Genomic DNA, 25,223 nt, shown 5'->3' on the forward strand with positions numbered 1-25,223 from the left:
TTCTACAACACATCATATGAACCACAGCTTCCTCCAGTCAGTATCAGTCTCTCACCTACTTGAATTATCTCATACCTTTCTTTCTCTCTTGAAGGACAAAGACAAACATCACCCCTTCTACAAAGCTTTCTCTGATCACCTTCTGTGAATTCCAGGAACACTTAGGCTATAATATTTCTTTGGCATATGATGTAGGCCTCCCTCGACTGAGCAGATTTCAGACATGGAGGAACTATACAGTAATGCTTCCGTCTCATCTACTGCAGGTGGGCCTCTCAGTCTTAACATGGGGTAAATACCAATACAATGACTTCTAAGGAGGAAGTATTTAACTAGAAACGTTTTAATCAAACAAAAGTTTATGTACAATTATTAAAAAACCTTACAACAAACTTATGCTAACAGAATCCTCACAGCTGTGTGAAATGTTAATGTAATTCTTTAGTACCTCGCCTTTAAATGGGAGGTGGAGGAAAGGGGGAACTTTCAAAGTAAGTCATCAAAACATCAAATACACGTTTTTAGTGAACCCCCCCCCCAAAAAATCCAGAAAACAAACTAAGAAAATAGTTTTAATCAACAATTAAACATCATTGAAGAGTATAGCTGTTACAGCAGATCTGACTCTGGAAAATGAAAGAAAGAACAGACAAAATGGTACCTCTTCTTTGTCGATCATGCACAAACCCAACCATTACACAAATGTGTGTGCTCAGACAGATGCCACCATCCCTTTTCTCTAACAGTAAGTCTTCTTGCTTTAATTCCAGAAATATATTTTAACTACAGGGTTGGGGGGGGTGGCTTAATACAGAACATTCAGTCTAGTCTTTCCCCTTATGAGGCAACAAAATAATGTCCAAATTTGCCACTTCATTTCAACACCACCACCACCACCAACAACAACAACAACAACAACAAAGACCTAAAAAGCCAGTAACTGTCTTGCTACCAGTCTTCGTGAACTCTCCTCAATCTTATTGAAATGTTATTAAACACTGGAGAACCTGACTGCAGGCATGGACGATCACAGTGAAACAAAGAAAATGTTGATGTGTCTTAGAGTTGAAGAAAAATTATTTCAACCAATACTGTAGACGTAATGTGAAATGGTCCCAGAGTAAAACTCCAATGAAAACCTCTCCTCTTTAAGGATTTTGGCATATGAAGAGTTGCATTTATTCCACAGAGAGGGAAAACCACGTTTGACTAAGCAATTACCAAATGCCAATTTTTTTTTCTTTTCCACAAAGGCCATGAGAGTGAGCCTGCAGTACTCACGTGCAGAGCGGAGGGGTCTGGCAGAAACTCAGCGTCCTCTCCAAAGATGAAGTCAGGAGGCAGCTCTGGGTACTGAGCATTGAAAATTATGTCCCCTGAAAGGTAGGAAAATGACAAGCTCTTCTTAGTCCCTGCAAATGGGCATTCTGAAAAATGCATCAAGAACTTAAATTTATATTTAGTTTAAGAAACAAATTTGAAAAGTTCTTTCTGAATGATTAATTCTTCAGATAAAAGAACTGATATCCTCTTTGAAATTACCATCCACAATAAGCAATCAAAAGAGTGCTCTACACTGTGACTATAAATACCCCAGGAGGAAAGCAGCAGCGGCTCCACAAACGCATGTGTTGATTGTTTTTTACAGGAAACACAACTATCCAATCACTGCCTGCTAATCAAGACGCCTCTACTGAAAACTGATCCTGTGGAAACACAGTCCTTGCCCTCTAGAAATTAAACACACACACCTTTGAAATAATGGGGAGGGCATTTTGCCTTGACGTCAAATAGGCCCCAGCTACATACGAGACCTTAGGAAGGCTTTGAGCACTCACCCTCTATCAGAACACCAGCAGTACTGTGCTGCTGCCACAGCAGATAGACTTACTGTGTGAAGGAGACACGTGTGCTTGGCACCATATGTGGCATTCAGAATGGCGGCACTCAACAAGCACACACAAGTGTGGTGTTGGTAGTGGTGATATTCCCAGACATAACAAGTTGCAGGGTCCCATGAGCACACCAGTGGTCTAAGGTCTCCTGTTCTTTCTCTCCCTTTACTCATCCTGTATTCTCCTGTGTTCTCTCTACTCAGCCAAAAAATTAGCCCCCAACTTTCTGCTCATATTTACTAATAAGCAGATTAGTTGTAGGCAATCTAACATACACTGGGCTGTGAGTATATCATGGTGTGTATATTTCTTTGCACATACACAACTCCTACATACAACACAGTTGTCAGTCCACTCACTTGCACTGTCCAAAGGATAAGATGTGACCCAAAATGAAACATTCTGGCTTCAGTTCCACATTGAGCCCTTCCATGTCTATGCATGAAGCATTTCATACCAGGCTCAGAAGCTTAAGGATGTCATCATGATGGTCCAAGCACTCACACTCTACAACACAAGCCATCTCAATTATTCCTCCAAAGGAACGAACGTGGACTTCTGTCCTGCCCACAGGTCTGTCTACATCACCAGGTCTACACACTTCTACTTTCACTGAATAATGAACTGAACTGGACTTTGTTCTGGGGCCTACATTAGGCACTAAATCCAAAGAATTCTACTAATAAAGAACTGAAACCTTCTTACAGAGTAGCCTAGTACCAGCTGCCCTCCACCCACAGCATACACTACTCCCCAAGTAAATCTTATTAAAATACTATATTGTCAGAAAACTTGTAACTCAGAAAATTTCAGTAATTATCTAATGTTCAATATAGGAAAGGCAAACCTTGCAATCTGGTACTTGCACCCTCCCAGATAAGATGTTCCTCCCTATTTACCCACCCTCCTTGTCAGTCCACAAGCCAATACAAACCATACTCTGGCCATTATGATCTACTCAATGCCTCCCAAATAATACAGTACCCACCTCCAATGGCTCTGCTCTCACGCAGCCCCTACACTACCCATGAGCCCACTCATATTACCTTCTCCTGCACAGTGCCTCCCCTCATAAATCTGCAAAATATTGATCAATGTTAATTCTGAAATTCATCAATACTGCTTGGCTACAACACGGCTTGCATATTTGGTTACAGGCTTAGACTGTTTTATGGATCTATTATTTTTAAAAGTTATAATAAACAGAGGCTGCATATGAGGCACTGGGCACACACTGTTAAATCAAAAATACTTACCTTCAAGGGGCTCAGTAAGTGCTGAAGATAACACACAGAACCTTCTGGACATAACAGGACTGACATACATATTAGCTCATAGGCCATGGCAGCGTGCAGGGCTGTGTAGGCCTAAGCCAAATGGAGTGTCACTGCTGAGAGGGGAAGGGCATAAGCTCCCACCTCTAAGCTAAAAGCTGAATCTTCAATTGATAACCACTCATAAAAAATAAAATAAAATAAAATAAAATAAAATAAAATAAGTTTTCCCCAACAGTGTCTTCAGGAGATTCAAAGCACACTTAATGGCAGGCCCCAGGCCCAGCATAGACAGACAGCCAACACAAAATGAACTCAATAGTATTTCTGGAGAGTATTTTCATCTCACCTGCTTTGTCTGGTGTCCCCCATCCCTTACAGGTTGATCCTCCCTGATACAGTATGGCTTCCTCTGATTGTACACAGTTTCTGTGGACAAATGTGTTTGTCTCTGTCTACGTGTGTTTCTTGTGCTCTTTCCCCTTTTGGCTCTTTTTTTTCCTGTTCATTGTTTTTCTGTTATGCTTTGTTTTGTTTATTGTTTGTTTTTGTTTTGGTTTGCTTTTTTTAGGTACTCGTTTATGTTCCAATGAGAAAAAGCAAGAATGTAGAATGGATGTGGATTTGGGATTTGGGTGGGTGAGGAGGAGGGAGAATCTGAGAGGCTTTGGGAGAGGTGAAACTGTAATCAAAATATATTGGATGAGGAAATCACTATTTTCAATTTTTAAAAGATTAACCAAAAAAGAAAACAAAAAGAGGAACACACAGAAATGCCTATATACAGACTATGGTAGGCAGACATGCTGATCTTCCCACATGTATTACAAGCACCCAGAGAGCAGGCTCTTAGGCTCACTTCATGTCTCTTACAAGGCAAAGTGCAGCTCACAAAAAAAAAAAAAAAAAATCTATTTCAGCAATGCTGGGAATACGAACAGGGTCCTCTCTTCTTTGAACAGATATCTAAGTACAGATAAAGTCCGGAGTAAATTACAAAGCACAGCAGTGTTACCTCCAGAGCTCCCAGAGGGGACTATGTTTAAGTAAGAAAATGTACCCGACAGGAGTTGGGTGCAGAATCAAACAATCAAAGGTAATACAACCCCCATCTCCTATGCAAACTGTCACTATCACTATCTCCAACTACCAACTACATCCTATGAATTCTAAACTTCCAAAGTGCTAAGGCATCTGTCCAAGCCATGGATAAGAGTCTCCAGAAAAGACAGTATGGTGTCCTCAATACTTATTCTATCCACATATACTGGCAAGCAAGAATCCCTAAGGAAAGCACACTCACTGGACTGACTCACTGGAAATGTCTTTAAGATTGCTTACTTAATCGCTTTTAGGGTATTTCTCATTAAGTTAATAGAGCATAGGTATCAGAAAATTTGGGAAACACCAAGTTACAAGTACTGGGAACTCGAGTAACAAAAAGGCTGAGAGCAGGGCTCAGTGGAAAACCACTCACCCAGAAGATACAAGGCCCTGGATTCAAACTCTAGTACTAAGATCAGTCAATCAACCAATCAGTTACAAGAAACTGCACTGCCTTAGTTACCAGAGGAAGTCAAAAATCTAAATTTTTAACTTCCCAAAAGAACAGTAATACCTATCTCCAGACCAGTTAACACTAGAGCTGCAATCACAGGAAACCCAGTCTTGTTGGTGCTGTTCAGTGTTGGAGAGGAGGCTCTAGCCAGGGCAGAAAGAAGAAGAATCCATATTGGAAGGAGAGAAAAAACTAAACCTACTACATCCCACAGGTGATTTAGTTCTACATATGGTAAATCTTAAGAAATCAAAAAGAAAAAAATAATATGTGGACTAATAAGCAGTTTCAGAGAAGTTTCCAGACATAAGATAAATAAAAGAAAAAAGAAAAACCAAACAAAAACTTCCATTTCTGTATACTAGCACGGAAAAAATCCCAAAATTAAATTAAGAAAACAATTCCACTTACAGTAGCATAAAAAATTTGCTTAGGAATAAATTTAAGGAAATAGAAACTTTATACACTGGAAACCATAAAACTGTTAAAAATCAATTACAAAAGGCCTATGTAAACGGATATACATCTTCACATATCAGAACAATAATGACGCTAAGAGGCAACACTGATCTACAGATTTCATACAACTCACACAAAATCCCCAACAGATTCTCCGCACAAATTTAAAGGCCAATTCCAAAGGTCACATAGAAATGTAAGACCTCTAGATAGCCCAACAGACTCTGGAAATCAAGGCAAAGGCAGAGGAATGAAACAACAACAACAACAACCAACAGAAGACAAAACAAGGATTCCTATGTCTCAAAGGCTGTCACAAACACAGTCACAACAACTAGGGAATGTAATGCCGGACATCAGCAGACATCAACCAATAGAAACCAAACTGCAATGCAGGGTTGTGCAGGCCTTGGTGGTACATGCCTATAAAGTAGCACCTGAGGAACGGCTGGAGAAAGATTGGGAGTTCAAGGCAATCTCAGCTACAAAACAAGTTCTAAGCTAGTCCCGGCTATATGGCACCATCTCTTTAAATAAATAAGTGAAATGAAATTTAAAAAAAAAAAAAAAACTTTCACTCTTAGGGCCAACTTCTTTACAGAGCTACAAGGAAATTCATATCCCCAATATAAGTCATGTTACTTTCTTGCACAGTTTATGGTAGCAACTATTAAAACAAACAAACAAAAACAAAAACAGTGACGGGGAGATGCAGAGAAAGCCAATCCCTGAGCAGTGTTGGTGGGAGTGCAAAGGATGTTGCTGCTGTGGGAAACAGAATAGTGGCTCTTTAAAAATTAAACATACATTATCATATGATTAAAAATTCTCACTTCTAAGAATATAATTGTTTAGGAATAAATTTAAGGAAATATAAACTTTATACGCTGTAGGCCCCAAATTAAAAATAAGGGCTCAAATACTTGCTTTCATGGCAGCATCATTTCCAGCAGACATGAGACATGAACGACGAAGGAACAAACGAATGAACAAACACGCCGTATGTGCAATATAATTCAGCCTTAAAAGAAAGTGAATCCTCACAAACGTTACAACGTGGATGAAGTCTAAAGGCACTGTGGCAAGTTAAACTAATTAAAAGACAGACACTATTGTGCTTTATAGGAAGCAGAATGGTGGGAGCAGTGTCTGGGGAGAGAAAACAAGCAGGAGCAAATGGTATCAAGTGTGTTCACACACTCAGAGTGCCGCGACTATCGCTAACAACACTAAAACAGACACTTAACCCTTCATCTTGAAGCTGGGTGTTGTGACACACACACCTGCAATCCCAGACCCTTTGGAAGCTCAGGAAAGAGAATCCTGGGTTGGGGGGTCAGCATGAGCTAACATCAATTTTGAGGCCACCTTGGGCTGCATATATAAATAGCCCTTGTCTCAAAAGTCAGAATTAAAAAAAAAAAAAAATCTGTTAAACTGGCTACAGAACAGCCGGGCAGCGGTGGCACACGCCTGTAATCCCAGCACTCTGGGAGGCAGAGGCAGGCGGATTTCTGAGTTCGAGGCCAGCCTGGTCTACAGAGTGAGTTCCAGGACAGCCAGGGCTATACAGAGAAACCCTGTCTTGAAAAAAACCAAATCCAAAAAACAAAAAACAAAACAAACAAACAAAAACTGGCTACAGAACATAACAATAACTGGACTTGGGAAGAGTGTAAATCTGAGGGCTGCCTAGGCAACATACCAATTTCTAGGCTAGTCCAGGCCCTGTAATAAGATATTGCACACCCCAACCCCCAAGACAAAATGATAAGGGTTAAGGGTGCTCAGCAGTAAAGGACTTGCCATTTGCCCAATGCGGGAAGCTCTGAATCCGGTCTCAAGCACTGAAAAGAAACGTAACTAAGATGACGCCGAGCATACTGCTCTTCTAAGAGGACTGAGTTCAGTCGCCAGTACCCACGCGGGGCGCTTCAGAACCACCTCTAACTCCAGCTCCAGCGGATCATACATGCTCTTCTGGTCTCTGCCTGCACCCACGCACAAGGGACAAATGCTCATGCATAGCAACACCTGTATGCATAGATAACAATACAAATAAAATCTTTTTAAAGTATCTTTTCAACTTCATGGCTAACTCTCTAGATAGCCCAAAAGATATCACTGAGACAACTGGACAGCCAATGTATGAAGTGGCCCTAATTTTACATAATGTAAAAAAACTAATACAAAATGGATAAAAGGTCTAAAGTTAATAACAAAAATTAAAAAAAAAAACTATAGGAAGCTTAAGAATAAATCCTCAAAGCACTGGATCAGGCAGGCATTTCTGTAGTGATTACTTTAGGAAGGAATAGCTGGGAAACTGTTACAGCATGGGTGTGAGGTGTGTCTACATGGAAGTGTCCACAGGAAGCTAGCATGTTAGTGTGAGTGGACGAAGTGGGGAGAGCCTAGAGGACTCACCCCAGCATCCTCTGGGGTCTCCCGCCTTTGTCCTCAACCTGAGAATGGTATTGTTTGATCTCCAGTTCCGGGGCTTTCTAAATGGACCTGGCCATACTTCAGGCCAGCATCCATCCTGCAACTATACTTTATAGACAGTCTGTCATAAAACTTCCCAACCTTCATGCTCACATAGGTCAGTTCCCCTAATACTAATAAATCTCCTCTGTATATCTGTGTATTATGTTGATTCTATCTCTCTGGAAAGCACTAATAATTTCTTCCATCTAAAAGGAAATCAAGCAACAATACTTATAAAGGTAAATCAGACGTCATCAAAATTAAAAGCTATTGTCCTTCAGAGAACACTATATAGAAAGTAAAAAGCCCATACAATGGGAGAAAATTTGACAAACAACATACCTGGTAAATAATATACAGAATATATACAGAAGTATATAACAAGTCAGCTTAAATTTTAAATTGGGAAAGACTGTTATGAGAAGTTTCTCCACTTACAAGTGGCCAAAAAGCCCATAAAATGTTCAATGAGTCATCAGGGAGAGATATCATCAAAATCAGAATGAGATACCATGTCACCGCTCACTAGGATGCCCATAACAAAAAAGATAGACAATAACAAGTAATGCAAAGGCTGCATTATAACATAGCAAGCCAGATACAAAATGACACATCTGAATGGCCTGGCAGTTCCTCAGAGAGGTAAACATAGAGTTATCCTTTGGATGCTGCAGCTCTTCTCCTAGGGATCTCAAGAGAACTGAAACCACATCTGCCTAAAACCATGCACATGAATGTCCAGACAAGCATAATTCATAAAAGCCGAAAAGTATAAACATCTAATGTCCATCAACTGAAGAATGAATAATAAATATAAAGAAAGAGAGACAGAAAAAGAGAGGAGTATCTTTAATTATTATACATGCTACAATGTAGATCAACTTTGAAATCATTAACACTAAGATTTAAAGATGGGGGAAGGTCACTTATTCATGTATATGAAATGTTCAAAATATACAAATGTAGAGGCAGAAGTAACTTGGTGAGTGCCTGGGGATAGGAGAAAGAGAGTGAATGCCAACACTTAGATTTCCCTTTGTAGTGATGGAAATGGAGAATTAGTGGCACTGGTTGCACAATTTTGTGACTATACTGAACCCACTAGATCATACACTTTAAAGGGTGGATTGTATGGTATGTGAATTATATTCAATTAAGCTGTTATTTTTCTAGTTTGATGCAAAAAAACTGTCCCACTTTCAAGAAATATGATCTTAAACACAAATAAATTATAAAATGTTTACTGTGTGGCTGTGGGTAAATCTAGTTTTGTAAATAAACTCATGTTGAAAATGCAACTTTAGGAGCTCATACCTAAAGAACTCTACAATGGTCTCTTTTTGAAAGTAGAAATTATCTTTATATGAATACTTATAAAATATTTTAACTTTTTAAAAATTTTCATAAATATCTTTTTAAAGGAGTACTAAAGGGGCTGGAGAGATGGCTCAGCAGTTAACAGCACTGACTGCTCTCCCAGAGGTCCTGAGTTCAATTCCCAGCAACCACATGGTGGCTCGCAACCATCTGTAATGGTATCCGATGTCCTCTTTTGGTGTGTCTGAAGACAGCTACAGCGTATTTACATATATAAAATAAATAAATGAATCTTTAAAAAAAAAGTACTAAAAATGTTTAAAATGTATCATTAAATTTTAGTTATTTTTTTTTGTTTAAGACAAAGAAAAACATCTAAATTCACAGTAAAGTTTTCTTTCCAAAAGAGGAATATTGTATACCAAATAATTATACCCTAACTGAAAGCATCTTTTGAGAAATATGTAATAGAGAAGTAGTATTTGCGATATTGGATACAGCAAAAATATTGTATGGCTATTTTGAAAACAAGCCTTTGGAATGCTTTTTGATACTTCAAGCTCTTCTGACTCTCAGAGTCCAACTCCAGGCCTCAAAGGGAAACCTCCTGAAACATTTGCCTCGGTGCCCAGAGGGCTCCTTGAAGGGCTGCGTGGCAGTGTTCTTGCTATGGAGAACAGTGAGTAAATCAGTCAAGAACAGTTATTAAAAGCACTCTCCGCACAGATGCGCACTCAGGACACCTGGGAGTTATACAGGAAGTAGAAAGCACAGCACCTGCCCTCGAGGCCGACTTGGTAGGGACATAAAGACACACAAATCATGGGAAAGGCAATAACACTGTGTTTCCTTTATGTCGCCCTGGAGGGGAGGATGTGAACACTCAGAACAGGTGACTTGGGCACTGCTTACTTCAACCTGTCATAAAAACCAAGAGTAGGCAGTAGAACAAAGAAATAAAAATAGGAGGGGAGGTGATCTGAGGTGAGGTTAAAAGAGAGAGAGCAAGGAAACACAAGACTTTAGAAATGGCCACCTAACAACAGAAGCACTTTCAGTCTTGTTTGACCCTCTGAAACTTGCTGGTCTACCACAGCAATGCTCAGAAAATTTCTTTCCAAGTGTGCATCAAAACTGCTTCCTGGGGTAACACATCTAAAACTGCACAGAACTCCAGGCACAGGGCAGCTTTCCACACTTGCACCATGGCATCTGACAACCTCCGGAAGGCATCGGGCATCTTAGTGGGGCAGTCACCAAGGAACCAAGCAGACCGTATGTTCTAACTCCACTCCAAACAGAAGAAACACAGCCTGTCGGCAGGCTCCACCTAGCCCAGTGAACTAGGCCCAGGCTGCTCTGTCCGCTTCCCAGCAGGAGTGACTGTGAGTAAGTGCAGTGGCAATAAAGAGTTCAGATTAGTCTTCTAGATTGCTCTTTACATGCATATGAACCCAAGTATGACGAGAGAGGGTCAGGCCAGAAAACATTAGGATAAAGGAGAAAATCAAAATGAAGGCAGGCTGAAGCAGCAGAGTTTTACAGAAAACTGAAGAGGTGGTTCATTTCTAAGAATTAGCTTCAACTACAAGATACTTCCCTATGCTGAAATTTAAATTCCACTCTCCCCCCAAAAAAACTCTATCCACTTGTTCTTAAGAGTTCACAAGGTAACTTTCTCTTTAATGCCATAACCTTCAGTCTCTGAAGGCAGTCTTTTGACTTCTTGGCCAAGCTGTGCAGCCGGTGTCCTCCACTATTCCTCATCTAACTTAGTCACACTGCTCCTTGACTCTGAATGTGCCCATCACTCTCTGCACGGATAAAATCTACAACTAAGCAGGGGAACACCCATGCCTTCGTTATAGATACCTGCCTTCTAGTGCTAAATATCATGGCAAACTGAAGTAGGTTTTTGGCGGTATTATGCTTCCTGCCAACTAAAACCTCAGACTTTCCCTTACATACAACAGCTAACCTACATAGCCCTCTCTCCTGAATTTTGGAATCTACCTCAGGGTTTCAGTTTCAGTTTCGTTAGACTCACCCATAGACAGCCTGTTGTAACATCCCTATATCCAACTCCCATTTAGGGCTGGCATTCCTAACTCAATCAACAACAGACTGACAATGGCACCTGTCTGAGTCAGGATTCTATTACTGCACAAACATCCTGACCAAGAAGCAAGTTGGGGAGGAAAGGGCTTATTCAGCTTACACTTCCACATTGCAGTTCATCACCAAAGGAAGTCAGGACAGAAACTCAAGCAGGTCAGGAAGCAGGAGCTGATGCAGAGCCCATGGAGGGATGTTTCTTACTGACTTACTCAGCTTGCTTTCTTACAGAACCCAAGACTACCAGCCCAGAGATGGTACCACCCACAAGGGGCCCTCCCCCCCTCTTGATCACCAACTGAGAAAATGCCCCACAGATGGATTTCATGGAGACACTTCCCCAACTGAAGCTCCTTTCTCTGTGATAACTCCAGCCTGTGTCAAGTTGGCACACAAAACCAGCCAGTTCAATACCAAAGAGTAAAACAGAAACAAATGAAATTTAATTTTAACTTTTTATATGTAGTAAATGTGCGTTTTAGATGTTACAACAGCTGCATTATGACACATAGACCTGTGTACAATATCACCAACATGAGGGCACAGACTAATTCTTTCTTCGGAACAGCCTTCCTCCATCCTTTTGTGACTAGACTTTGACACTTCTCTCATACACAACAGCCTCTGCTCTCCTCCTGCCCCTTTAAAGTTACTTTTCCAAAACATCAAATAATAGAGTTACAAGTTCAGCTGGGCTTCTCTCAAGTAGCTTCAAGACATACCAAAGTCTTGCACATGTCAAAAGCTTTTCCAACTTCAGAGTTCTCAGTCATGTTCTGTATTATGGGGGAATTTACTTACAAATGATGAGAAAGATAAGATAGAGGGTATTTATTATTTCCTATCTTGAACAGATAATTAATCCCAGTGGTTAAATTAATAAATAAAGCATATAAAAATAATCAAATATAAAATTAAACAATATAATCAATATAAAAGTAGGTAATCAATATAACCAATATAAAAAGGTAATCAACATAAAAGTTATGAGATATGTGACATTCTTTTTAATGATAACACTTCAGAATCTGCCATGTATTTCACACATTACAATTCAGACTGTTCACAGGTCAAAGGCTCCTGCTACATGTGGCTAGTAGCAACACCTGGGCAGTACAGGAGCAAACCCTGAGGCACGAGGAAGAAGGTAAAGGGAATGAAAGAAGGTGTGGGAGAGCAGCCAGCCACCCAGCTCTCCAGGACCAGTTCCCAGGAAATGTGCTCAGCCCACCTGCCAGCTCAATTTGTTCTCTGCAGTTATTAGTGGCTAGGGAAGGTTCTTTCTTATACTGAAAAAGAAAGACTGTGGTTCTGCTTGCCTATAACACTAGGCCCTGGGAGGCCATGGCAGGAGAATTGTTGTCTTAGGCTAGTCTGGACCAGACTTGGAGAGATCAGGAGAGAGAGAAAACATACCTACAAATACACTTTCTTCCGTAACTTTCTACACTGATGCTAAATACCCTGTTAGCAATATTCTACACGACAGCCTCTAACTAATTTAGCTATACCTATCATATCTCCATTTGGTAAATAATGATTAATGATAATGATAAAAAATTTAAAAACCAGATCATTTAGAAGTTTACAGAGTCAGGGTTTCAGATGCATGCTTGTAATCCAAATAGTTAAGAGGTAAGGCAAGAGGATAACGAGTTCAAGGCCACTGTGGACAAGTTAGCAATATGCTGTCTCAAAGTAAAAAGGAGACTAAGGACTTCAGTGACAAAGCACGTGTCTAACGTGTATGAGGACCAAGACCCAGGCCCAGGACAGGCAGAGATTAGAACGGACAGTTTTCCAAAAACTAAGCTACATGAACCTCAGGTGTATCTGAGAGATTCTTCTATGTCACTGATTCTAAGAAATTCAGCCTAATTAAGAAAGGCACAGAATGACCTGTCCTCAGATATTAAACTAAGTTTTAAGTGAACTTTTAACCCCTATTTTTGTATACTTATTTCAAGGCATAAAATAACAATATTTTAAGCCAACTGCTATAAATTAGCATTACTTTAATAAGCAATGAATATTCTACTGCAGAAAGCTTTAGTCTTCATAATCTCCTAATGCATATTCACAAGCTGTTTCATTAGTGCAATTTATTACCAATTCTTCTTTAATGACTGCGATGCAACTGACCTCATTAAAAAAGAAAAGAAACTGTCTCCATCTTCTATGATGGCTGTAATTCTAAAAACTAGTTAAGAATTAAATCTTATTTTTAAAACAAATGAATCTGGGAAGACAAAACTGTAGGAAAGTGGCAAGTGATATGTTGCTGTTGTCACCTTCTTGATGCTGAGCTAAAGAGCAAGCAGGGTTAGGACCTGTGAGCACAGGGTGATGCAGGTTTGTGCACATTCCAGAAACCCGTGACCTCAGTGCTACCTCTGCACTAGTCCACACTTACGTCTCCCTTTGTATAAGGTAAGCATCACTGTGAGAGAGATCATTTCATTATATCTAGTCTTTTATTGAGGTGGGCTTTCATATGTAACTATGTAACTGAGGCATCAATGTCTGCACCTTCCCACCTCAGCTTCCAGAGTATTGGGATCATGCCTGGCTAATGGTCTAACATGGACCACAAATAAGGGAAAGGAAATCATGCCAAGCGGCTTTGCATTTACAAGGAAGAAAAAAACATTGCCACTCAAGAGTCTCAGAAAACAGTCTTGAAATGGAAAGCAATTGCAGGTGGTAGGGAGGTGGGGATGGCAGTCAAGTACTCTGTGCCTGAGGAAAATGAAGAAAAGGAAAATGTAAATAGAAAAATCTGCATTAAACTGACGGGATATAGGGCTTTATACTCACCTCTTAAAGAGTCTTCATTTATAAGTCCACTCAGTCACTCAAAATATGAAGCATATATACTATGTAGACAGTATCAGTGACACAGAAAGAGTCAGGAGACTTTGTCCTTGTATTAGTGAGCTTTATTTTCCTGTGACAACATATCTGGGAAATTGTCATAAAGAAGGACAGATCAAGTCAGGCCTATGCTTTTAGGGGTTCAGTCCATGGTCAGTGGGATCCGCTACTTTAGACTGCGGCAAGAGAGAAACAAGATGGAATGGTAGAGAAAGCTACTTGCCTGTGGGAACCACACAGAGCCAGAAAAGGGTCTGTAACAAGAGAAGCCCTTCAGAGTCCCCACCTCCAGGAGGCTCTGACTCTGGATAGCCTCCTCAACTCACCAGCACATCAACCCACTGATAATCCAGTCACTTTTCAATAGCACCATGAGCTTGGGTCCAAGCCTCAACTTAGGAACATTTTAGGGAACACTTCATACCATACTATACAGTCCCAATGCACCTTGTAATCTAGGAGACACAAAATATTTAAAAAACAACAACAACAACAACAACTATAAACAGACAAAAATAAATAATTCAAGATGGGACCATCAGAGCCTACTAAAACCACCCAACATAATGTTACTAGAGGATCATATACAATCTTAAAGTCACTTCATAAATTACTAATTAACTATAAAGGGAGTATCTTCGTATTGGAAAACTTTGGAAGAAGCCATCTAGATTGAAGCACGCGGTCAAGCACTGAAGGGTGCACCACGATCTGCTACAAATGTGTGACCAAATGCTTCACCTGAATAAACTGTGCGGAGAAAAACCCACATCAGGTTGAGAGAGCCAAGAAACCTACAAGCTTGGATTCTCTAAAGCTGCTAACATTTTAAGGGAAAAAAACACAAGTTTAAGATACACAAACTACCCTAGATTAAAGAATATTAACTAGCTATAGCAATAGGCACCGTTTGATCACCTCCAGAGAGCTACCAGATTGTTACTGAGCCCAGCGAGATACCAACACTCAGGAAGCTGAGGCAGGAAGTTCTAGAATTTGATGCCAGTCTAGCCTATATGGTGAGACCCTGTACAAATAAAACAATAAGATAAAAACATAAGAGAGCAAAAGGAAGAAAGACCACTGTAACTACTTAAAATTTCCTTATGATGACACCAGCCCTGAGATTTTTCAGGTTAAAATCTGTTCTTTCTTTGAAAAATTCAGACTAAAGTATTTAGGGGTGAAATATGAACATATTTTCAGATTACTTTAAAAACAGTTCTGTGAAAAAACACAGAAAGATATAACTGTATATTCATATCTGCTTATAAATACACATCTGTGAGAACAGAGAGTTTAATGGCAAAATGTTAACAACCAATAAATTATATAAAACTTATATTTGTTGTATAATTATTCCAATTTTTATAGGTAGATTTCCTTTTTTTAAACTGAGAAAAGCAAACTCACGGTGCTTTGCAAGATTCTGTCTTGCCCCAGTCAGAACAGCTACCATCAAGGAAACAAACGGCAGGAACAGTTGGTGAGGACTCAGGGAAGAGGAACTTTTACACACTGCTGGTGGGAATGTCAGCTATCGGCTGGAGCCGGCACTCTGGAAACCATTCACCAGTATGGAAGGCCCTCGAAAACTAAATTAGCACTTCCAGCCCACCCAGCTATACCATTCCTGGGTTTACCTGTCAGCACCATAGAGCTCCGTGCACATCCATGTTTCTTCTGCACTACTGACAATAGGCAAGAAATAACAAACAGAAAAGGATCTAGTCTAGACACCCAGGAACAAATGAACAAAAGGGTCATGTATGGTACATAGACACAATGGAGTTGTATTCAGCTGTAAAGAAAAATAAAATGATGACATTTTCAGGAATTCGAATGGAATTACAGGCCATTCTGTTAAATGAAACAAGCCATATTCATAATATTGCATGTTTTCTCTCAGATGCAGAGTCCAGATTTAAATTTATAAATATAGAAGTGTATGCACATGTGCATGTGCGCATGTGTGGGCGCACACGTGTGCGAATGCATGTATGTATATGGGTGGTGGAAGATAATGGTGTTATCTGCAATTAGCAGTGAGTGAACTCACCAGATCTATCACCAATGTTTCTCAGTCACACCTCAGCTGATATTTGGGGACACATATGTCTTTGCTGCAGAAGCTTGTTCTACACACGGAAAAGTTTAGTAGCATCCCTGGCCTCTACCTACCACATGCTGACCAGGGACTCTTCTCATCCCTCCTTTGTAATAATCAAAACTGACATTGGCAAATGGTCCCTTGAGGGCAAAGTCACATCCTTTCCTCACTGAACTCTACACTTGTGCTTAAGAAAAAGCTGCTGCTATGAGCTAGCTGTCAGATAAACTAGCTGTCAGTCAGTTCAGGACTTTCTATGGCTTACAACACGCCAGCTAGTGAGGAGGGAGGACACAGGAGGGAGAGAAAGAGGGAGGGAGAGACGGAGGGTGAGAGGGGGAGTCTGAGACTGGATTGTCTGATAGCGAAGGCCCTAAGAACAGATACATGAACTTCTTTACCCTGGAACAATTCCAGACAAGTCCTACACAGTTACTAAGTGTCCAATGAAATTGAATCTCACTCATCCACAGCAACAATCTTCCCCCCATCCTTTCTCTCTTCCCCAGTTGTACTGGTAGTTCTTCCTGTCAATTTGAAACAACTGGGCAAGAGGAACCTCTACTGAGGAGTTAATCCACATCACACTGGCCTGTGGCCATGTCTGTGAGACTGTCCTGACTGATTATTGATGTAGAAGGGGCTAGCCAATCCACAGTGCCATCCCTAGGCAGGTGTTCCTGGCCTGCCCAAGGAAACAAAGCAGAAGGCAGGGAGCGAGCCAAACATGTGTCCTCTTAGGGTCTCTTCCTCAGTTCCTGTCCTGATGTGTCTCATGGTGAACTGTGAACCAAATAGAAACCCTTCTCCCCCGCACCCCCAGTTGCTTTTGGTCCTGGTGTTATCACGGCCGGAGGAAGCAAGTTGAACAGCAGTACTTCTTGGCCTTCAGAAATCATCTCGCAGACAAATTACGTACACCCAAGTCCTTGTCTGGGGTCTCCTGTTTCTAGAATCCAATCTAAAGCAGGAAGTCTGGCTTCTTGATAAAGAAATATCTGTTCCTTTTAGAAAAATAGAAGCTTTAATATCACACACCACAGCCCTGTGTGAGTTTTCACAATTACCTCTCGGCTGGTTTTGCTCACTCAGTGTCCCCACAGGAAACAGCACTCAGTATAAAGGACATGATGCTTCCGTTTCTACCCCACAACTACTGAAGAAGGCAGCACGCTGTACCCAGAGGCAAGGAAAGGAAGGATCCAAAACACTGACCAAACAGAGAAATTTAAAACAAATAAACAAAAAGGGGTTAGGCTATTAAACTTGCCTGGCAGACCGACCAAAGGCCGGGCCTGGGCCCTGAAGAGACCCATCTCCTGACTAACTAGAGCCAGGTGATTTTGCAAAGGCCAGTGATTCTCCTACAAGGGGCTAAATCTGTGAGAAATGAGAGCAGAAGGGAAAAGGCAAGCCTGAGGCCCGGGAGAGAAGGGACAGGATGAGCTGAGACAGTTAGTCATGCCAGAAATGGGGGGAATCTAAGGGTTTCGGGTCGCTTCAACAAGGTGGATCAATTAAACATCAATAACAATAGTGAGTGGGTTGGACAAAAACAAAGCAAATGATATTAAGAGTCATAAATTAATGATACTTTTAAAAATCAGCAGTTTTAGAAAAGTCATTTTGAAAATCAGCTAGTAAGAGAAATATTAACTAGTTTTACTGTCCTGCCTAAAGCTTTTAAACCCATGATTACCAACCAATTGCTCAGGAAAATCTTATATTCAGAGAAATAATCCATAGTGGACTGAGTGAAATGGCCCCTCAGGTTCACAGGAACTGGCACTATTATGAGGTATGTTCTTCTTGCACAGATGTAGCCTTGCTGGAGAAAGTATTCAAGTTCTCAATGTTCAACCCAGGCCCAGTGTCACCCTCTTGCTAGCTGCTGCCTATCATTCAGATGGAGAACTCTCCACTACCTCTCCAGCACCATGTCTGCCTGCAGGACACCATGCTTCCCTCCATGAAGATCATGGACTAAAAGCTCTGAACCGTAATCCAGCTATGCTTACTTTTCAAGAGCTTTGCTTTATATAAGAGCTGCCATGGTCAGCAATAAAACATAAACTAAGACATAGTCCAACCAGTAAGCTAATAAGAGATATTACTAGAATGTCACAATTTCTCAACTTCTTGAGACTGTAAACTGGGACTTTTTATGTGCTTATAATACTTATTATGTGCATATAATAGTAACATATTATGTGCACAGACTAGCCTCAAAGTTGCAATTCTCCTGCCTCTACTTCCTGATTTTAACTTTTAACAAATTAATGATCTAAACAAAGACCACTAAAGGCTGTATATAAAACTTGGGCTTGAACAACAGCATCATGTATGTTTAGTGCATATATAAAGTCACAATTTAATCCTTGGCACCAATAGACAGTGGCAAACCAGACATTATAGAGCTCTTGACAGGAAAATATGCTATCTTAAGAAATTCTGTTCTGGGAAAAATAAACTTTAACTTGAAAAAGCCTCTAGAGAAAATTACCAGTTCATATAGAATATACAAAAGAGTATGTGTTTACTGACACACAGAATGAAGCAATCCAAGTTCAGCCTATAGGAAATTATAGAACAAATGATCCAGGTTCTTTATAAATAAACTGAAAACAAAGGGGAAAGAACAAGAGTGGAGAAGGACAAAGGCCAGAGGAGGATGGACGAGAGCAGAACAAAAGGCAGGAAGAGGCCTAAGGTGACCATAATGCGAGATCTAATGACAATCAACACATGGCAACACACACTACCAGTATACAAAAGCTGTAAAGCACACACACCTTCCTACATATGTGTATATATGCACACATTTGTGTATACGTGCATATATACACACCAACCAGTAAAATTTTATAGATTTAAGGAACACTTGTTACTTTTTACAGTATGACCAAGATGTTCTGTTTTGGTCGTGTATCGCCAGGGACCCAGTGTTTCTACTAATCCACAAGAAGACTGTGTTTCCAGTCTCATCTCAGTATGGGTTCAAGCAGTTTTTCTCAGATCTTTTTAATGACTTATTTTCCCTTATCAAAGAACTAAATAGGGGCTGGAGAGACGTCTCAGTGGTTAAGAGCACTGACTGCCCAAAAAGAAAAAAAATAATAATAATAAGGAAAAAGCCAGGCGGTGGTGGCGCACACCTATAATCCTAGCACTCTGGGAGGCAGAGGCAGGTGGATTTCTGAATTCGAGGCCAGCCTGGTCTACAGAGTGAGTTCCAGGACAGCCAGGGCTATACAGAGAAACCCTGTCTTGAAAAAAACCAAATCCAAAAAACCAAAAAGAAAAAAAAAAAAAAAAAGAGCACTGACTGCTCTTCTGAAGGTCCTGAGATCAAATCCCAGCAACCACATAGTGGCTCACAACCATCTGTAATGAGATCTGATGCCCTCTTCTGGAGTGTCTGAAGACAGCTACAGTGTACTTACATATAATAATAAATAAATCTTAAAAACAAAAAAAGAACTAAATAAATATCTTTACATTTGCATGCATTGTTTCTAGTCTAACACACTAAACTACCAGGACAAGCTGAAATGCACCATAGTTTCTGACCCTCAAAAGTTGAGTCTTCCATACTGAATCAAATACATCTAAATCATTCAGGAAAACGCTGAGCAAAAAAACAAACCTCCTCAGGATAGCTAAAAAAAAATCCTGTACAATAAAAGAACTTCTGGAGGTACCATCACCCCTGATTTCAAGCTGTACTACAGAGCAGCTATAATAAAAACTCAGGGTATTGGCATAAAAACATACAGGTTGATCAATAGAATCCAACTGAAGACCTAGAAGTAAGCCTACACACTTATAGACACTTGGTTTTTTTTTTTTTTTTTTTTTTTTTTTTTTGACAAAGAAGCCAAAACTATACAATGGTAAAAAGAAAAAAAAAGAGAAGAGAAGACAAAACAAAACAAAGGAACAGAAAAGAAAGGAAAAGCGAAAGCATCTTGAACAAACGGTGCTGGCCTAACGGAATGTCTGCCTGAAGAAGAATGCAGAGATCCATGTCTATAGCCCTGCATGAAACTCAGGTCCAAGTGGATCACAGACCTCAGCACAAAGCCAGTTTCCTTAAATAATGTAGCTGGGTTTTCTCTCATGGACGGGCTGCCGCCATTATGCACACTTCTTTAATGCAGACACCTACTGTAGTAAGTCTAGAAATCCCATTTATTAAAAAAAAAATCGTTACTACCAAAGGAATTGTGGTTCAGGAAACAAATTTAGACAAGCATTCTGAGAACTATTCCTTTTAGCACCATAAAACTGTCACATAGATGAGGAAATATAATTGTTCTGTCCTCAGGATAAACATACATATACATACACATACACACACACACACACACACACACACACATACACAGAGTTTGATTGAGACCCATGATGTTGGATGACAGAGCAAGGCCTCTGTTAGTGACAGGAGCCTACTAACTACTTACCAGGGGTATGATTAGAAAGATCCTCTCCCCTGTGCCCCTGTCCTCAGGGGTCTTCCCCAGTTTCTTTTCTATTAGTTTCAGTGTGTCTGGTTTTATGTGGAGGTCCTTGAACCACTTAGACTTGAGCTTAGTACAGGGGATAAGAATGGTTCGATTTGCATTCTTTTGCATGCTAGCCACCAGTTGAACCAGCAGCATTTGTTGAAAAGGCTATCTTTTTTCCACTGGATGGTTTTAGCTCCTTTGTCAAAGATCAAGTGTCCAGAGGGTTGTGGGCTCATTTCTGGGTCTTCATTTCTATTCCATTGATCTACCTGCCTGTCACTGTACCAATACCATGCAGTTTTTAACACTATTGCTCTATAGTACTGCTTGAGGTCCAGGATAGTGATTCCCCCAGAAGTTCTTTTACTGTTGAAAATAGTTTAAGCTATCCTGGGTTTTTTGTTATTCCAGATGAATTTGATAATTGCTCTTTCTAACTCTATGAAGAATTGAGTTGGGATTTTGAACTCTAGGAGTTCAAAATTTGATAATTGCTCTTTCTAACTCTATGAAGAATTGATGGGGATTGCATTGAATCTGTATATTGCTTTTGGCAAGATGGTCATTTTTACTATATTAATCCTGCCAATCCACGAACATGGAAGATTTTTCCATCTTCTGAGGTCTTCTTTGATTTCGTTCTTCAGAGACTTAAGAGTTCTTGTCATACAGATCTTTCACTTGTTTGGTTAGCATCACACCAAGATACTTTATATTGTTTGTAGCTATTGTGAAGAGTGTCATTTCCCTAATTTCTTTCTCAGCCTCTTTATCCTTTGAGTATAAGAAGGCTACTGATTTGTTTGAGTTAATTTTATATCCGGCCACTTTGCTGAAGTTATCAGCTGTAGGAGTTCTCTGGTGGAGTTTTTTGGGTGGCTTAAGTATACTATCATATCATCTGCAAATAGTGATAATTTGACTTCTTCCTTCCCAAATTGTATCTCTTTGACTTCCTTTTGTGGTCTACTTGCTCTAGCTAGAACTTCAAGATGTCCCTCAACAGAGCAATGGATACAGAAAATGTGGTATATTTACATAATGGAATACTACTCAGCTATTAAAAACAATGAATTCATGAAATTCTTAGGCAAATGGGTGGAAGTGGAAAATATCATCCTAAGTGAGGTAATCCAATCACAAAAGAACACACACGTTATGCACTCACTGATAAGTGGATATTAGCCCAGAAGCTCGGAATACCCAAGACAAAATTCACATATCAAATAATGTCCAAGAAGAAGGAGAGGGCCCTGGTCCTAGAAAGGCTTGATGCAGCAGTATAGGGGAATACCAAGACAGGGAAGCAAGATGGGGTTAATTGGGGAACATGGGGAAGGGAAAGGGCTTATGGGACTTTCAGGGAGGGGGCAACCAGGAAAGGGGAAATCATTTGAAATGTAAATAAAGAATATATCTAATAAAAAAATCTTAAATATTCATCAATTAAAAATTGTATTTTTGTATTTGAAAAATAAAAAGAAACATGCTGTCATGTGCACTAAATTGGATGATGCCAAATGTTCTCTATTTTAAAAACTAAATTTCTGTTACTGAGTTAATTATTAGAATCACGTAAGTTCTAACAAAACCAAGTCTCTCAAGTGAGGTTAAAGATTAGCAAATTGAAAAGAAAATATTCTACTTTTGACTTGTTTTGGGTGTTATCTGTTTCATAACATAAAACTATGTGCCTTTTTTATGTAAACATTAAAGGTAAAATCCCTGATAATTTCATCTCTACCAAATCTCATAAGTTATTTTTTGCTGTCATTTTTAATTTATTTTATTCTTTGAGATAGGAGTCAATTATCTATCACAGGATGGTCTAGAACTTGCTCTACAGACAGATCTTTCCACAACCTTGCAATCCTCCTGCATTAGCCTCCCAAATACTCCAGGGAATGCCACCATGTCTAGCTTTGACTGCATTTTTGAATGAAAAGTGAATTTATTTGTTCAAGAATGGTTAGAATTTAGTTACATAGATCTCATCTACTTTATCATCTTGAGTAGTAATTTATCATCATCTTTAATCTTTCTTCTTTCATCTTTTCCAAATTATAGGAAACAACAAAATGATTTTAGAAGTCTTTTAAAATTGTTTTCTAATTTACAAATCAAAAAAAATATAAGCAAGAAAAGTAAAGATATATTAGGCCAGTGATAAGACCTGAATAATAAATCTAACCCACCCAGTAGGACCAAAAAAAAAAAAACAAACAAACCTCAGTTGGTAAAGTGTTTGCCACGCAAGCATGGCACCTAAGTTCAGAATCCGTGTGCGATCCCACTGGGGAGGCAGAGGGAAATGAGCATATTCTTGGTGTCTGTTGCCAAGCAGACTAACCAATAAGTGAGCCAGAGTCAGTGAGAGAGTTTGTCTCAAAAACTAGGTGGCGCACCATTGAGATCAACTGGTACAGGAATCTGTAACCAAGCCTAAACACCTGAGTTCAAGGACTCCTGTAAGTGTCCTGTGACCTCCACACATCTGCACAGACACAAAACAGATTTAAAAAAATAATCCAAGAAAGATGGGAACTGAGGGGATCGCCTTACAGAGACCTCTCATCTTCACATACATGTTCATCCACATATACACTCCCAAAGAAAGAAACCTACATAACACCCATGCACACCCACATACCCACACCCACCCCCCACCCCCACACGTTCATTATTTTATATATCTGCAGCCATAAGGAAACCATCTGACTGGTTCATGCACAAGGAACACTACATGACTGACCTCCTGGCCAAATTGAAGACCAAGACCAGAGTGAACCAGAGCTTTGTCACAGTAGGTACCACTGGGCTTGTGGACTTGCATGTGGTATTTGGTTATAGAACCTCTCTTCCCTGCAACCTGATAGGTTTAAGATGCTTACCCTATATTTCAATGAAAGCCACAAGAAGTACCAACAACAAAGATACCAAATAGATGATTGGCCTGGCTGGTCATGTGTGTCTTTTTTGACAACTTGACATAAGCTAGAGTTATCTGAGAAGAGACACTCAATTGGGAAAAGGCCTCCCATCAGATTGCCTGTAGGCAACTCTGTTCAGCATTTTCCTGATTAATGATTGATGTGAAAGGGCCCAAACTACAGTGGGTGTTCTGTGGAGGTGGTCCTGAGGTGTATAAGAAGGCAAACTAAACTAAGCAAGCCAGTAAACAGTGGTTCTTCAGGCTCCTGTCATGTTTGAGTTCCTACCCTGCTTCCCTTCAGTGATGGGGTGTGAACTGAGACATGTAAAAAGAAATAAATGTTTTCCTCTCCAACTTGCTTTAGTCAGTGTTTTATCACAGCAATGGAAACCCTAACTAACACTGATAAACTGAGTAGTGTATGGTATAGTCAACACTGACAAGTCCTTTTCATCTGCTGTCAGTTCCTCTTCTGCTGGATGAGGAGGAGAGGCTTCCTGTTGTGGTGCACGACCCTGAGCTCTTCGGGCAGAGCTGAGGTGCTCTCCGAGCAGTATCCGTCCTGTCTGCCTGAAGCATGAGTTCTAGGTTCACAGTGTGGTGAGGTATGAGAAAAAGCCAGAGAGTCACAGATGTCATCTCTAAAGAAGCCAAAGCAGCCACAGTGACTTTGATGACTGGGAGGGAAAAAAAGCATTCAAAGCCCTGGTGGGAGGGCTTCCTGCCCCAGAGCCTAATATTTCGTGTAGGTGTGTGTGTTTTGTATATGATCTATATCACACATGTATATAATACATAAAGTATATGTTATATGTTATATGTTATAAATAATATATATACACACACCAACACACACACAAACACACACACACACACACATATATATATATGGCAGATCATTTAATAATGTTGCCTTGAAAAAGTGGGTTTGCTATATTAAAATCCAGACTTTTATTTGCAAACTGTCTTGCTTATTCTTACTGTGTATATACAAAGGGAGCGTTTCCATGTAAATTCTTATTTTAGGTATTTTTATTTTATGTATGTGAAAGCTCCATCTGCATGTATATTTGTTCAGCATGTACATGCCTAGTCAGAAAAGGGAGCCAGATCCCTGGAACTGAGTGACTACATGTTGTGAGCTGCCGTGCAGGTGCCAGAAACTGAACACAGGTCCTCTGCAAGAGCCGCGGGTGCTCCTTACCATTGAGCCTCTCTCCAACCAACCCTTGATTTAAATTTAATGCAGTAGGCTTTATCTAAAAGTTTGATGATATTTTGCCTCTGAGTACAAATACAACTAAAATTAAAATTCTATAATCCGTAAGCTCTGTTCTGCTGGGTCTAGTAAATGCATTTTCTTATACTTATATTTAGAAAATCTTTATGGTTCTATTTCATGTGATGTATAATTTTATGTAATTCTTCAAGTTTTTTAAATGACTTTGTACATATATAAAAGTATATATATAAAAGGTTATTATTTGGTTATAATGTGCATAATGCTTATGGAGAAGGAGCTGGGAGAAAGTTATATATACCATATGTCTATAAACTCAGAGGGCCTGCTAGGTAAACCAACAGCACTCTTCTGCTGGCATGAGCTGCTAATAACATCTCAGAAGATGTGACTGATATTCTCATGAGCACAGTGAGAAAATAGGTTGAGAAGGAACTGGCCTTATTATTTTCCT

The 25,223-nt window shown here is 39.9% G+C and overlaps 1 protein-coding gene across 1 annotated transcript in view; it reads right to left on the minus strand.

Annotated features, from left to right (window-relative positions):
* Babam2 (BRISC and BRCA1 A complex member 2) overlaps positions 1-25,223 on the minus strand; it is a 376,664-nt gene that overhangs the window by 289,201 nt on the left and 62,240 nt on the right. The window contains exon 4 of the mRNA XM_052186334.1: positions 1,282-1,376. Within this exon, the coding sequence (XP_052042294.1) occupies positions 1,282-1,376 (95 nt within the window). The remainder of the gene's footprint in view (positions 1-1,281; positions 1,377-25,223) is intronic.

This window comes from Apodemus sylvaticus, chromosome 6 (genome assembly GCF_947179515.1).
Source record: "Apodemus sylvaticus chromosome 6, mApoSyl1.1, whole genome shotgun sequence".
In the NCBI taxonomy this organism is placed as follows: Eukaryota; Metazoa; Chordata; class Mammalia; order Rodentia; family Muridae; genus Apodemus; species Apodemus sylvaticus.